Source organism: Coprinopsis cinerea (assembly GCF_000182895.1).
Source record: "Coprinopsis cinerea okayama7#130 chromosome 7 map unlocalized cont3.7, whole genome shotgun sequence".
NCBI lineage: Eukaryota > Fungi > Basidiomycota > Agaricomycetes > Agaricales > Psathyrellaceae > Coprinopsis > Coprinopsis cinerea.
Window position 1 is genome coordinate 436478 of NW_003307538.1, and position 13303 is coordinate 449780.

The following is a 13303-nucleotide window of genomic DNA, read 5'->3' on the forward strand; positions in this document are numbered from 1 at the left end:
ACACCAAAAGGTAGCATGACTGAAGAGCTAAGCTCTTCAGCCACCATCGGGTATATGAGTGTGTGGGACTGCGCTGTAAGCCTCCGGTGTTACAAGGTCCCAGAATACCGAGTGCTATGTGTTCGAGTACAAACTGTGGACAGATTCATGTGCAATGATCGGAATTATCCATCGGCTCTAATAATGGATGTTTCCTAACGCCCTCAAGCATCTGCACGAGGCTTGAGGCTTGAAGCTTGAAGATCGTTGCCTTTGTAGGCGCCGATCATCTCATCCGGAGACACACTGGAACCTGTCGCAGGTGCCTAAAGTGGACAGTCTACAGATAAATCATAAACACATCTGCATCTTGCAAGTCCAATTCTTTTTCGAACTTCTCCTTTGACCGTTACCTTTCGATCAGTAGGTGGCAGGTGCCAAGAGAGAAGATCTCTTCTTTGAGGTGGAGACCATGTGGTCTTGTGTGTAAGTGTGGACATATTCTTATGTATTCTTCATCTTCTGTAGACATTGAACACCTACAGATTATGTGAACTTTGTCTCGAAGACCTCAGAACAGCGCCCGCCGATTTCAAATGCCCGCAGGAGACTTTGTGCCTTTCCCACTCATTCTTCCTTTCGAGTGCGAGGGCATCTAGCTTTGTAGATGGATTCTCGAGCCTCTGTGGATGCTGGATGCCTACAAATTATGTGACCTTTGCCTCAAAGATTTCAGAACAGCGCCCGTCGATCTGCATGGTCCAATGGAGACCGTGAAATTCCAACCGATGGGGGATGGGCGGTGAAGACTCCAGGCGACTGCGATATTTACTAATTCCCTTCATCATCTATCAGACACATCCATCGCGGTTACGCTCGGCAGCATCTAACCCTTCAGCGTCCCCGTCGCTGCCTCGCGCTCCTTGACCTAGGAAGTCTGTGAATACTGGTCCCATATAATCCACCAGGCCCCTTGACATTTCCCTGGTACGACACTGTATATCTCCCTTGTTGAGATAAACGTTGACGACGAACATATCCTCTCGATGGGGCGGGGAATTGGAACTTGTGCGTCGATCTGCCGAGTGTCGGATCATTCCTGTAACCAAATTTGGCCGGCCCCCCGCTCTTCCTTGTCAATCCAACAGCAGTTTTGTGAACGGGAAATGCTTCGACGCGCGTTCCACGCAGGCCCCTGGGCAATATTTTTGGAGGGATTCCCTTCTTCTTCATCGATGGGTGCTTTGGCAACAGTTTGTAAGGCCTACTCGGAGCGTTTTTTGTGCGGAGGACCAGACTGTAGCTTGCTCGTTGATGGTGTTCCCCCGGAATTCCGGGCGCTTCCAGGACCTTTGTCTGCTTCCTTCTTTTGTCGCTTTGGATCTCTGTCATCCGTGTTGTCGTCTTCGTGCTTTTGCTTTGCCGAACTTCCACCTGGTGAGGGAGGTGGTGTTGGTTGCTTGTCGTGCTTCATTTCCAACCCATTGCCGGTGAAAAGGGAGCCGGGTGGCTTTTGTCCTGTGGTCTTGAAGGTAACAAAATCTTGCGTAGCTTTCTTGATAATGTTAACGACAGTGATGTCGACTGGAGGGAACTTTCGGCGATTCCAGAAAGCTAGACGAGCGCCGGGAAACTTCATTGGCGGACGGGTTATCACAGCAGAGGTTGGTTTGAACATCGGATTTATAAATGCAGCGTTTATATGAGGATTCAGATCCGGGCAAGGGTGTGTGCTGATTACATTCACCAGCCAGATGTTACCATCGATGGGGCTGCCAACTATTATACCGGGATGGGTTTCCGCGGCGCCATTCCCCGAATTTCCTGGGGGTAATACAAATTTCTGGAAGTAAGTGGTCAGATTAGTGAGTACATACTCGGAACCAGGGTGGATGACATACTACAAGAGATTCCGTCGGGTTCAACGATTGGATTGGTTTAATCCTGACAATCGAGCCAATTTGCCATTTTGTTGCATCGACAAGGGTAAACGTGAAGTGGAGAAATATGGCAATACCCCATCGCATGGTTGCAGCTTACGGTGCGAGTGCAGTTTCTGCGTTCCTTGCTCTGGGGTGGAAGGCTGAGGTATGGTCTACTACCTCATTCTTTGGCGCCGCTTCAGATTATATCCAGACGACATCTCTGGATAGCGCAACGCCATCATCACACAAGTGTACAGCCGAGCCCACCTTCGGTTTCCAGGAGATGGGAGCTACAAGATCCTTGTATCCTCGCATGTTCGTGATAGTATCCGAGATAAGGACTGTAGAGCCATCCGTGTTGCTTGTCCAGCTTATCTGCTACCATGTGTGGTGCGTTATTATTTCACGTGTGAACACTTCTATAACACATGTATACATAGGAATATGTACATATCATATGTCTTGCAGGACTTTGAGAATTCCCTTTCCAATTGCTTCACCGGACCCAGCTGAGAATGGTCCTTGTTCTATGTGTATGTATCAGCTGAATGCCTCTTCTATTTCCTTCATATTTTTTGTTCCAGCTGGTTGGTGATATGTATTTCACACCAGGCCCTGGTGTCAATGCTGATGTCTCAGCTGAACGGCTCGGTGGATGCCAGCCTGCGCCAACTGTCCGCTATCCGTCGCCGATTTGACAATCAAAGACTGTACAGTTCAGACTGGGACCAAAACTTGAATGGGAGCGCCCTGTCCCCCACTTCCAACCCTTGCCTATCCGTCCACGCGTGACCTGGCTGATAAATAGGGAGAATTATACGCCGTAAGTAAATCCCATTGTCTCAGCTGAAAGCCCCTCGAAAATACTCTACCCCCAGCTGGAACATCGAGTACAACCACCGACCCTCCTCGCAGGTCCTTCCACAGTCCATGGGAGTTGTCTCAGCTGAATCCTCCTTGAAGATGCCCTCCCACTCGGCTGGGACATCAAGCACAACGAATTGACGAAGAAAGACTGTACAGTTCAGAACCAAAACGTGAATGGGAGCGTCCTGTCCCCCACTTCCAACCCTCGCCTATCCGTAGGGAAGGACAGGGGTAACCCCCGGGTAGCCGGACACCTACCCTTACCCCCACCCCCCAAAACCCCTACCCCTCAGTCAGGGGTAGGGGTAGTACCCTTACCCCCAACCCTGGGGGTTTTGACCAAGGGTTTTAATCATTTTGGCACTAACAATTACTTACAGTTGGTCTATATGTATATTTTTAAGTGTTTTATTGCGCATACAGCAGTTATTTAGTAGAAAATATACATAGATGCTGAAATAAATGGGTTTTGATTGATTTTTATCAAAACCCTTACCCCCGACCGGGGGTAGGGGTTTGGCCAAGGGTAGCCGGAGACCTACCCTTACCCCTACCCCCGCTCTACCCTTGGCCTCTACCCCGGGGGTTTTAAAACCCCTTGACCATCCCTACCTATCCGTCCACGCGTGACCTGGCTGATAAATGGGGAGAATTATACGCCGTAAGTAAATCCCATTGTCTCAGCTGAAAACCCCTCGAAAATACTCTACCCCCGGCTGGAACATCGAGTACGACCACCGACCCTCCTCGCAGGTCCTTCCACAGTCCATGGGAGTTGTCTCAGCTGAATCCTCCTTGAAGATGCCCTCCCACTCGGCTGGGACATCGAGCACAACCACCCCACCCCCCTAAAACCTGCCCTGCAATGTCTCAGCGCAACGCCTGTCAGAGACACCCTCCCATTCAGCTCCGCGAATATGGACGTTGATGATCTCGCAGAGCCTTCCATAGTCCATGGGAGTTGTCTCGGCTGAACATTCCTTGAAGATACCCTCCCACTCGGCCGGGACATCGAACGCACCCACCCCGTGGTACCGCAGTTGTGTCGGCTGAATCCTCCTCTAACATACCCTACCACTCGGCCGGGACATTGAGCACAACCACCCCACCCCCCCTAGAACCTGCAAGTTACAGCGAATATAGACGTCAACAACCGGAACCGGCCCAAGAACCGCGGCTGCGTTGTCTCAGCTCAACACCTGTCAGAGGTGGTCTCAGCTGAGACAAATTGGTCGAGGGCCAGGTAGAGGACCAGCTATCTGCTCGAGGGTGGATAGATATCCGGCCAACAAAGCTAACCCTTATCCGTCCGATGGGTCTTGGTGTAAGTGGGATGCCCCAGCTGAGCGCGAGGAGATTCAGAAACCAGTCTCAGCTGAGACAACTGGGTTGAAGTCGGCTGAAGATTCTCTTTCACAGGCTGAACAAGGGCCCGTCGAACCAGGGGGAGTGTTGATCATGGTTAATGTCCCAGCTGAGCACTGGGTTAATCCAAGAGGTAGTTTGGCTGAGACAACTCAATTGCAATCTGGGATAATCCAAGAGGGCGCTCCGCTGATACAATTTAGTTGCAGTATAAGCTTGGGTTCCAGCTGGAACAATTCCGATGATAGCCTCCTGGGTTGACTACGGGTCTTGGTGGATGTCCCAGCCGAGTGTGGGATTTTCCCAAAGGTCCTTCAGCTGAGACACGCTTGATGGCCATTTCTCCCCCATGGGTCCCGATAGACATCCCTCTCGAGCCGGAAGATATTTTCGAAACCATTTCAGCTGAGATAATTGAACTGCGGTGTTTCCCATTGGAGCACTGATCTTCGTAGATGTCCCAGCCAAGTCCGAGGATAATAGAAAAGGTTGTTCAGCTGAGGCAACTTTGGCCTTGACCCTTGGGAATGTCGCAGCTGAGCAGGAAGTAATGTGGCCAGATCGTTGAGCTGGGATAATACGGACTGAGCACGGTTAAATTACGAGTGTTGGTCTATCCATCCTTGATTACGGAAACACCTGGCTCTTCTTCAACCTCCGGCCGGGTTCCAGCTGGAACAACAACAATGATCTCGCGGGCTAGTGTCAAAAGCATGTACATAGCCAGCTGGAATATCAGTGGTGGTAGTAGGGGATGGACATTCAGCCGAGATATGTATGAAGGTGCCACAAGAATTCCCAGCTGAGTCCGTTGGCTCATGAGGCTTGGACCTTTCCTATCTCTTGCGAGACATCATTCTTGGAGTTATTCCACTGAGTGCCCTGTCTATAACACGCTAGCCTTCAGGCCTCCAAAATTTGGGAGCACCCACTCATGCTATGCGGAGGTCTTGAGCGCAACCCTCCAAGCGGTAACATCCATGGGCTAAGCAGGACGGCACCGCGAAACTCAATCAGATGCCTTCATGACACCCACCGCTTGCAGGACAAGGTGCCCACCCTAGATTTAAAACCTTTGATGAGGACTTGAATCTCCAAGCACATCGCACTGGGATAGATCTTGTTCAGTGGCTACCGAAACTTCTTAAGGTGGAAATGGGCAGCGGTGGGTCTGCATTACGTGCAGGTTTGGGCGATGTGTTCCGCGTAGGGTAGGCAATCCTTTTGGTTAATGGTAATATAACCCCGTTTACTATACCTTGTACTTGATGCACGCGGGAACCCCTTACTACGTGCTATCTGTCGGAATCAAAGTATTTATTGGCATGCACACACACATGGCGTTCAGATTTCCCTACACCGGGCACTTGTAATCAATTCAATGTTAGGATCTATCAAAGCGAAGCTTTCATCGAGAATCTTTTCCAATATCACCTGTTTCCATGCGGCTTCCTCAAAGGGTGAAGGACCGTCAAATATGGACACCTTCACATGGAGTGACAGCTTCCGAAGGGAAGGGAATCCCGACGACAGTAAATCACCAAGTTCCTTCCACCGTATTGGGTCGAGATTGAGGTCACTGTCGAATTGGCACATGACGGTAATCCTCAACTCCTCCAGAACGTTTTGGCCTTGTAGTCGGGTGAGTTCATGAACAAATTCGGCGTAGGGTGGAAGCTCTGGAGTGTCTATAGTGTCGATAAACAGCACAATGCGTCGAAGAGTGTTTAAAGAAGGAGGGGGAAGCCTGCTGAGGACGTTGCCGCGACAAGTCCATTCTGAGAAGTTCTCTGAGACCGATCAACGGTGAGTCTTTCAAAGAGTTCGAGATTTAAGGTACTCACTGGACAAATGCAGGTCAAGTTCTTCCAATTGCACAGGTAGATGCAGGATGCGACCCACGACATGGTCGTCGTCGTTTATCCCAAAATCCACCTTCAGACTTGAGATTTCCGATATATCGAATGTATGGGCAGTCGGATGGAGGATGAAATGTTCGGCAAAGCCAACCGTCTCGTCCAGAAGTTCCAGCTCCTTTAGCTTGATGTATGACTCGCCGGTAGCGGGACAAATGGAACTGTCCGGGTGAACGCCGAGGACCGTCAGCCTTTGTAGGTGGCTAAATCTCTGGAGAAAGGTGGGGGGAAGGTCGCTGAGGTGGTAAAGGGACAAGGATGTGATGGTTGAGATACGGTATGCCAAGGTTTAGGGATTCCGACATGTCGGGGTCCATCCGCAAACACGAGTGTGAAGGTGTGGACTTGGTGCGATTATTAAACTCACCACCCTTAAAAATATTCGATTTATTTCTGAATTTCGATGTAAATATGGACAAACATTGGGCGTGTCGCGTCGCGTCGCTGGGGTCGTCGCACATTTCTTCTGTACGCTCTCCATCGACCCCGAATCGATTTGTTTCCCTTCTTTTACATCTTTTTCTCCATGGCGAGGAAGCGAAAGATTGACAAGAATGCCATTCCAGAGCTCCAAGCCGTACCGAAGCCCTCGAAACTGCCATAAGGCTGAGCACGAGTACGAGTATACCTGTCGTACTCGCAGGTTTACCCGTGGGAAAACCCGCAAAACCCGTATCCGTGAGTATGAGTACCCATGGGAAATTAAACCCGCGGATACAGGTATGGATTTTTTCATATTTTTCCGCAGGTACCCGTGATTTTTATGGAAAACCCGCAGGTAACCTGCAAAAAACCCGTACCCGCGAGTGCGGGTACCCGTGGGAAAGTAAAACCCGCGGATACAGGTTTGCCTTTTTGAGTCGCAGGTACCCGCAGTCACGGGTACGGGTGTATCCGCGGATGTGCCTTAAACCGCCAAACGCGCAAACGCGAGATGCACACACACGACGACGGCTCTGTAACCTGTTACGGACACCGATGAGGCTCCCAGCTATCTCTGTTTGTCTGAGGACGACCGTAAGGCGATGGTTCTGTATCTGAAGGAGGCTGAATTGGACTGCTTGAAGTTTTGAGTGCTCCGCAGATAACCAGTGCTGAGTGTACCTGATTTCTGTGGAATCTGGACTGTGCTTTTCGAGCTCATTCTCACCCTTTTGCCCTATTCGCCTGACTGATGCCTCCATCGTTGCAGAACAATATGAACTTGTGAAACATTTGGATCAATTGCAGGTAAGCTAAATTCACATTCCGGGTGTAACTACATCAACGACATTCAGCGAGAGAACCCTTTCAGACGAGCATTGCCACGAGGCGAGGAAAGCATGATCATCATCCTCGATGACTCGGACCCTGCTATTCCTCCTTCCCACCCTGCTATCTCCGTCTCTGAACCTGCTAACCCACTGCCTCTGCTGAGCCTACTATTCCTATCCACGAGCCATCATTGCCGATGCAGGATCTGTCAATTGTAAATCAGGTCACAACTCTCACCATGGAGATTCAGAATGGACAAGATGAACTCACTAGTCTAGTTGAACATCTCCTCTCCATTGCACCAGACAGTTCGCGCGAAAGCGTAAAGAAAAGCGAATTCTCTTATAGTATTCGTTGAGGTAGTATACAGGTCGGAGTGATGCAATAGATATGTTATTCTACAAGAACAAAAACATCAGTATTGTAGGCTCGAAAAACGAACCAGGGGGTCTGGGGGGAATCCCCAGCGCGTCGCAGACACAAGGGGGTCTGGGGGGAACCCCCAGAGCGTCGCAGACAGAAGGGGGTCTGGGGGGAATCCCCCAGAGCGTCACAGACACTGTCTGCAGCGTCGCAGACAAGCTGTCGGCAGACCAGGGGGTTTGGGGGACAGAGTCCCCCAACCGGGTCTGGGGTGGAGCCCCAGCCGTCGCGGCCGGCGCCGCAAATAACACAAACGATTGCGACGGTAAACAATCGTGAACTCACCTGGGCATCCCTTCCCCGCCCTCTAGTCCATACCCCTGCCAAAACCCCAATCCCGCCCAAACCGATCTTTTTGAGGTGATGTGACGCGGACGAGCCGAAGTCGCCTGCGGCGAGAGACACACTCACTCAACGTCGCCTACGGCGACAGCGAGTAACACAACGCGAGAGAAGCAAAAGATACATACACAAAAGATACAAAAGAAGCAAACCAACGTCGCCTCCGGCGACCTTCCAATTCCGCGTTCCCACGCTTTGAAATTCCGCTTAAGGGTGGCGCGTTTAATATCCACTTGGTGCAGATGGCCGAGAACTGTGAAGCCATCGTCGACGTTGTAGTCGCGCATGCTTTCTATCTCCAACTCCTGGACGTACGTCCCAATGGCGGGGTTTTGCTTTACCACGTTGGCGAATCGCTCTATCGGATGTGGAGGCAACGAAACTCACTCTTCCGAGTCAGATGGCCAAACCAATCGTGGCACTGGCTTTTGAACCAGTGCAACCGTGTGGAAGATCTGCTTTTGGCAGAGTCGAGCCAGTTGCTTGTTGGCGAGAGCGCATTGACGAAGGTAGGGAATGACGAGGGGTACCCTCGGGTAAACTGAGAGCTACCCTTACCCCTACCCCTGTAAACCCTTACCCCTCAGTCAGGGGTAGGGGTAGTACCCTTACCCCCCAACCCTGGGAGTTTTGGCCAAGGGTTTTTAGAATTTTGGCACTAATCCCCGCTACCTTTAGGTAGTGGGTCTTACACCTCCACACCGAAAAAACCACTCCCTCACTTTTGGCGTATTCCGTTCGCGGATCAAATGTGGCTATGTAACTGTGCGACTCTCCTACCTGTCCTTTCCTCCTTCATTCAAACCCCTTCGTCCATTGGAAATACTATTACCATTCTTCTGTACCAGCCTCCAGGACAGGAGCCGAGCGACGAAGTCGGTCGGCGGATGGCCTGGCCCCCTTGGGCCCTCCATTAGAAATTGCCGTAGGTAGCGGGCCATGCCGCTCGACGGCCTTAGTGTTATCATTAATTACAGGAGTTTATATGGATATTTTGATGTGTTTTATCACTCATACAGCAGTTATTTGGTAGAAACTATACACAGATCTTGAAATAAGCAGGTTTTGGCTGATTTTTATCAAAACCCTTACCCCCGGCTAGGGGTAGGGGTTTGGCCAAGGGTAGCCAAAGACCTACCCTTACCCCTACCCCCCCTCTACCCCTGGCCTCTACCCTGGGGGTTTTAAAACCCCTTGACCATCCCTAGACAAAGGTCATCGAGAGTGCCTTCTGCAGCAAGGCGTTCAATGGTGGCCTCGAAAAGTTCGAGTGGAAACATCGGTGTATGGGGGAAGGAAAGTTAGTTCCGCAGATTGTAGTGACCGGTGCCACTGGCAGATAGTTTGAACTTGGCGCGTCCATCGATACGGCTGTTATGGGCGTCCCTTCTCGGGCGCTGATCGGGCTTTATTTTCCAAAATTCTCTTGAAATCCTGTACATAGAACAACAGGTACCCATATTCCGGCATGAGCACATCCCGGACGATTTCAACCTCAGGTTGCATCTACACGCTGCGGCTGACGCCCGACCGAGAGTCTCAGCGCAAGGCAAGGATTGTTGCTTGTGTTGCATTTCTCCCTTCTGAAATCGAGTATATCTACCTTATGGAGGAATCAAAGGATCCACGTCGAGGATCTGTATGACCAAAAGAGGACGTTGTGCGATTCAAAAATGTGATCATGAGGCCTGGCGCGGGATAGCCTTCAGGTCTCGTATCAGCTCTTGAAAATTCTCATGTTACGTTCAGAGGAGCCTGTCTCCCCGAAGCTATCAGAGTGACTCGTCACGAGAAGGAACCAATGGTTTCTTGTCATACTTAGCCCACTATGCCTACGCAAGAACTTCGGACATAGATTGCGTCTTCCCAGGCGCTGATCCGATCTCCTCGACAATGGCTGTACCTTGTAGGCGTCTAGTTGGCTCAGGAACCACACACAATGTTCGCATGCCAGCCCTTACTGGGACCTGTCGTAGGTGCCTAAAGTGGACAGTCTACAGATAAACATGTTTGCATCCTACGAGTCCAGAACTTCTCCTTCGACCGTTACCTTTTAATCAGCAGGTGCCAAGAGAGAAGATCTCTTCTTCGAGGGGGAGGCCATGCGGTACCATGCGTAAGTGTGGATGTATTCTTCAACTTCTGTAGACATTGAACACCTACAAATTATGTGAACTTTGTCTCGAAGACCTCGGAACAAGCGCCCGCCGATACCAAATGCCCGCAGGAGTCTTTGTGCCTTTCCCACTCGTTCTTCCTTTCGAGTGCGAGGGCATCTAGCTTTTTGTAGATGAATTCTCGAGCTTCTGTGGATGGTGGACGCCTACAAATTATGTGACCTTTACCTCAAAGATTTCAGAACAGCGCCCGTCGATGTGTATGTCCCACGGAGACTGAAATTCCGACCGATGAGAGATGGGCAGTGAAGACTCCAGGCGACCGCGGACATAAAATAGGAAAGTACTTGTGAGTGGAGCGGTGGTGAGCAAAGCTAGATTCATCGTAAATCCAACAAATACGTTACAAGATGACGAGGGGGTTTATCATAAGCAAATAAAAGCACACAGATCGCCGAAGCGCAAAACCAAGAGAAAGAGGAACGTGCAAGCCACAGAGCAAGCAAGCAAACAAACATAAGTGAGTTATACAAAAAGAACCGTCAAAAATACAACATAGGGCGGACCAGTAGGCGTCCGGGGGATATTTCTCAAAAAAGGACTGGTAGCACGTTGGCCAGTCGAGGTGGGAGATGGGCAGGTCGATGGCGTGACGCGTCGACCCCCTCTCTAGATTTGCGAGAGGGGATCAGGAGTGTGGAAGGGCGAAACAACTACTGCCTCTTCTTCTTGGCAGCTAAAGAACGAACCATCAGCCTCGTGTCCAGACTCATCCAGAACGAAAACATACCACCACCGCGACCACCAGAAGCCTTCCTCTTTTTCCTATCACCATCATCGCTCTCCTCATCTTCATCATCGTCATCGTCATCATACTCTTCAGGGGGAGGAGCAGGCCTCTTCGCCGGCGCACGCTGCGCACCCGCAGGCAGGATCGTCGGCTTGGGCCGCTTCTGGTGGCGCCACGGGTTCCCAATCGGCGTGCCCTCCTCCTTGAGGCACTCGGGGCAGAACCACTCGCCGGGCGGGACCTCGGGGAGCGGCGGGTTGAGACAGTGCAAGTGCCACGGCGCATCACACTTGTCGCATTCCAGAGGATCGCCGTCGTCCTTCTTGCACCCGCCGCACACCTGGGGAGGCTGCACGTCCTCGGGGTGCCGGGGCAAGTCGGAGAACTTGTCGTTGGGCTTGGCGAGGAGCAGGGTCGTGTTTTGGCCGGCTGCGATACTGTTGAGAGGAGTCAGATGGGATATTGTTAAGGAGGGGCGGAGATCACTCACTCGATGACGTGGATACCGCTCAAGGGCATGTTCTTCGTAGGCTTAGTGGAGCTCTTCGGCTCGTCCAAGCCAAGTCCAAGCTCACCGTTGGCGGCGTTCTGACCCCAGCAGACGGTCATTGGGCTGCCATCTTCGTCGGGAGTGGTCAGCCAGTGGGTTACACCACCAGAGCGGGCAAGAAGGATCTTGCATCCCCTGAATAAAGGATCAGTATCGCTCCGGAAACAGTCCAACGGCAGCACGCACATGATGTCTTGCATGAATCTGAAGGTAGAGTAGGGAGAGCCAGAAGAGCCCTCGCCGCTGTTCTTCCACTTGCCCGCCATCCAAAACATCCCCTGCTTGTCGATGACGATGCTGCTCGTGGGTCCAGCAGCGATGTCTGCACCCATCGTTGCCTCTTCGGGGCCAGCGAACTGAGGGAGACAGTCGTCAGATCTAATCCTCGTCATATTGATCGATACAGACCTGGGGAATGACTTTGGGCTTCAGAGCGTCGACCTGGTTGCCAAGACCTAGTCGGCAATAGCCATTGAAGCCCCATCCGTAGACAGTACCGGCGTCGTCAATAGCCAAACTGTGTTGCTGACCAGAGGAAATCTTGACGACCTTCTTGTCCTTCAATTCCTTGACGAAGACTAAAGACGATGAGCGTTGAGAAGCGAAAGAGAGGCTCAAGACTCACCTGGTTGCCATTCGATATCGAAGCCAGTCTTATTTCCAGTGAGGATACGCTCGCCAGTCACACCGTTACCCAGTTGCCCCTTTTCGGCACTACCAAAGGAAAACACTAAAGGCGCTCTTTAGAACACGTTTCTGGGGTTATCAAGATGAGAGCCCACCTTTTCCGGTGTCGGTAAGGACCAGGGAGAACGAGATGCCCGCCGAAGCTTGGACGACCTTTTCCCTGTTGCCCCCGTGCACAACGGAGACGGGCTTGAACGCAGGAACGTCCGGACTGGGTGGTTGGCCACACTACCCGCTCGTCAGTCCTCTGGGGAATCTCAAACTTCACAAAGGACCAGCGACTCACCTGCCCGACATTATTAGCGCCCGCCGCCCAGACAGACCCGTCGCTCCCAACCAAAAGCGTGTGGTTGCGGCCACACGCAGCATGGACGAATTTAGTGCCCTGGGGCGCACCGAGGTCGGTAGGCTTCAGAGGAACGGGCGCGTTCTCCGAGACGTAGTCGACGTCCGCGATGCCCAAGCACGAGAAGCCGTTCCTCCCAAACAACCACGCAGTCCCATGAATGTCGAGTGCCACGAAATGGCACCCAGCGCACGACGTGTGAATCGAAACAATCTTGACGTTGAGCAGCGACCTTAGGATGTTGGGTTCGAGCAAGTCTGGGTTGCTGTGTACCGCCGGGAATTCGATTTGTGGACAGGTTCAACGGTTCGGCGTCGCCATTGTTCTCGTGAGCATCGGATTTGGACCCCTGGCGACTCAGAACTCACAATATAGCGTCGTTTTCTCCCTCAGTAGACTTGTTCCTGTCTTTCCTTCCAAGCTTTGGCCTATTGAATCCATGAATGACGAGAAAGACACAGGATTTGGTGAGTCCTGAGCGTAATTCAGACGATCTGAACCGAAATAACTCACCAGTCTGTACCTCCACATATTAGGACTATTAAAACGCGGATTTTTGCAGTCAGTAAGGTTGTAAACGGTATGTAGTATTGGTTAGACGTACTTCGGCCCCATTGTGGCTCGTTTGTGGTGGTAGAATCGGTTAAAGCGGTATTTGCCATTGAGCTTTGGGTTCAAGAGCGAAGCTGGGGAATATACACAAACAAATACCCAACTCTGGGCCGGTGTCATTCCCTTTCTT

General features: G+C 51.5%; 2 protein-coding genes across 2 annotated transcripts; both read right to left on the reverse strand.

The window, feature by feature from the left end:
* Positions 1-1243: 1243 nt before the first annotated feature.
* On the reverse strand, positions 1244-2006 carry CC1G_03930 (hypothetical protein; the record flags this gene model as incomplete). Its single annotated transcript, XM_001830987.1, has 2 exons — positions 1244-1822; positions 1881-2006. 2 exons carry the CDS (start codon positions 2004-2006, stop codon positions 1244-1246), a joined length of 705 nt encoding a protein of 234 aa, XP_001831039.1.
* An 8895-nt stretch (positions 2007-10901) lies between these two features.
* On the reverse strand, positions 10902-13176 carry CC1G_03932 (hypothetical protein; the record flags this gene model as incomplete). The annotated part of the gene is made up of 10 exons (XM_001830989.2): positions 10902-10924; positions 10979-11415; positions 11469-11663; positions 11715-11884; positions 11937-12106; positions 12154-12258; positions 12311-12443; positions 12502-12826; positions 12930-12989; positions 13166-13176. 10 exons carry the CDS (start codon positions 13174-13176, stop codon positions 10902-10904), a joined length of 1629 nt encoding a protein of 542 aa, XP_001831041.2.
* Between the last annotated feature and the right edge of the window lie 127 nt (positions 13177-13303).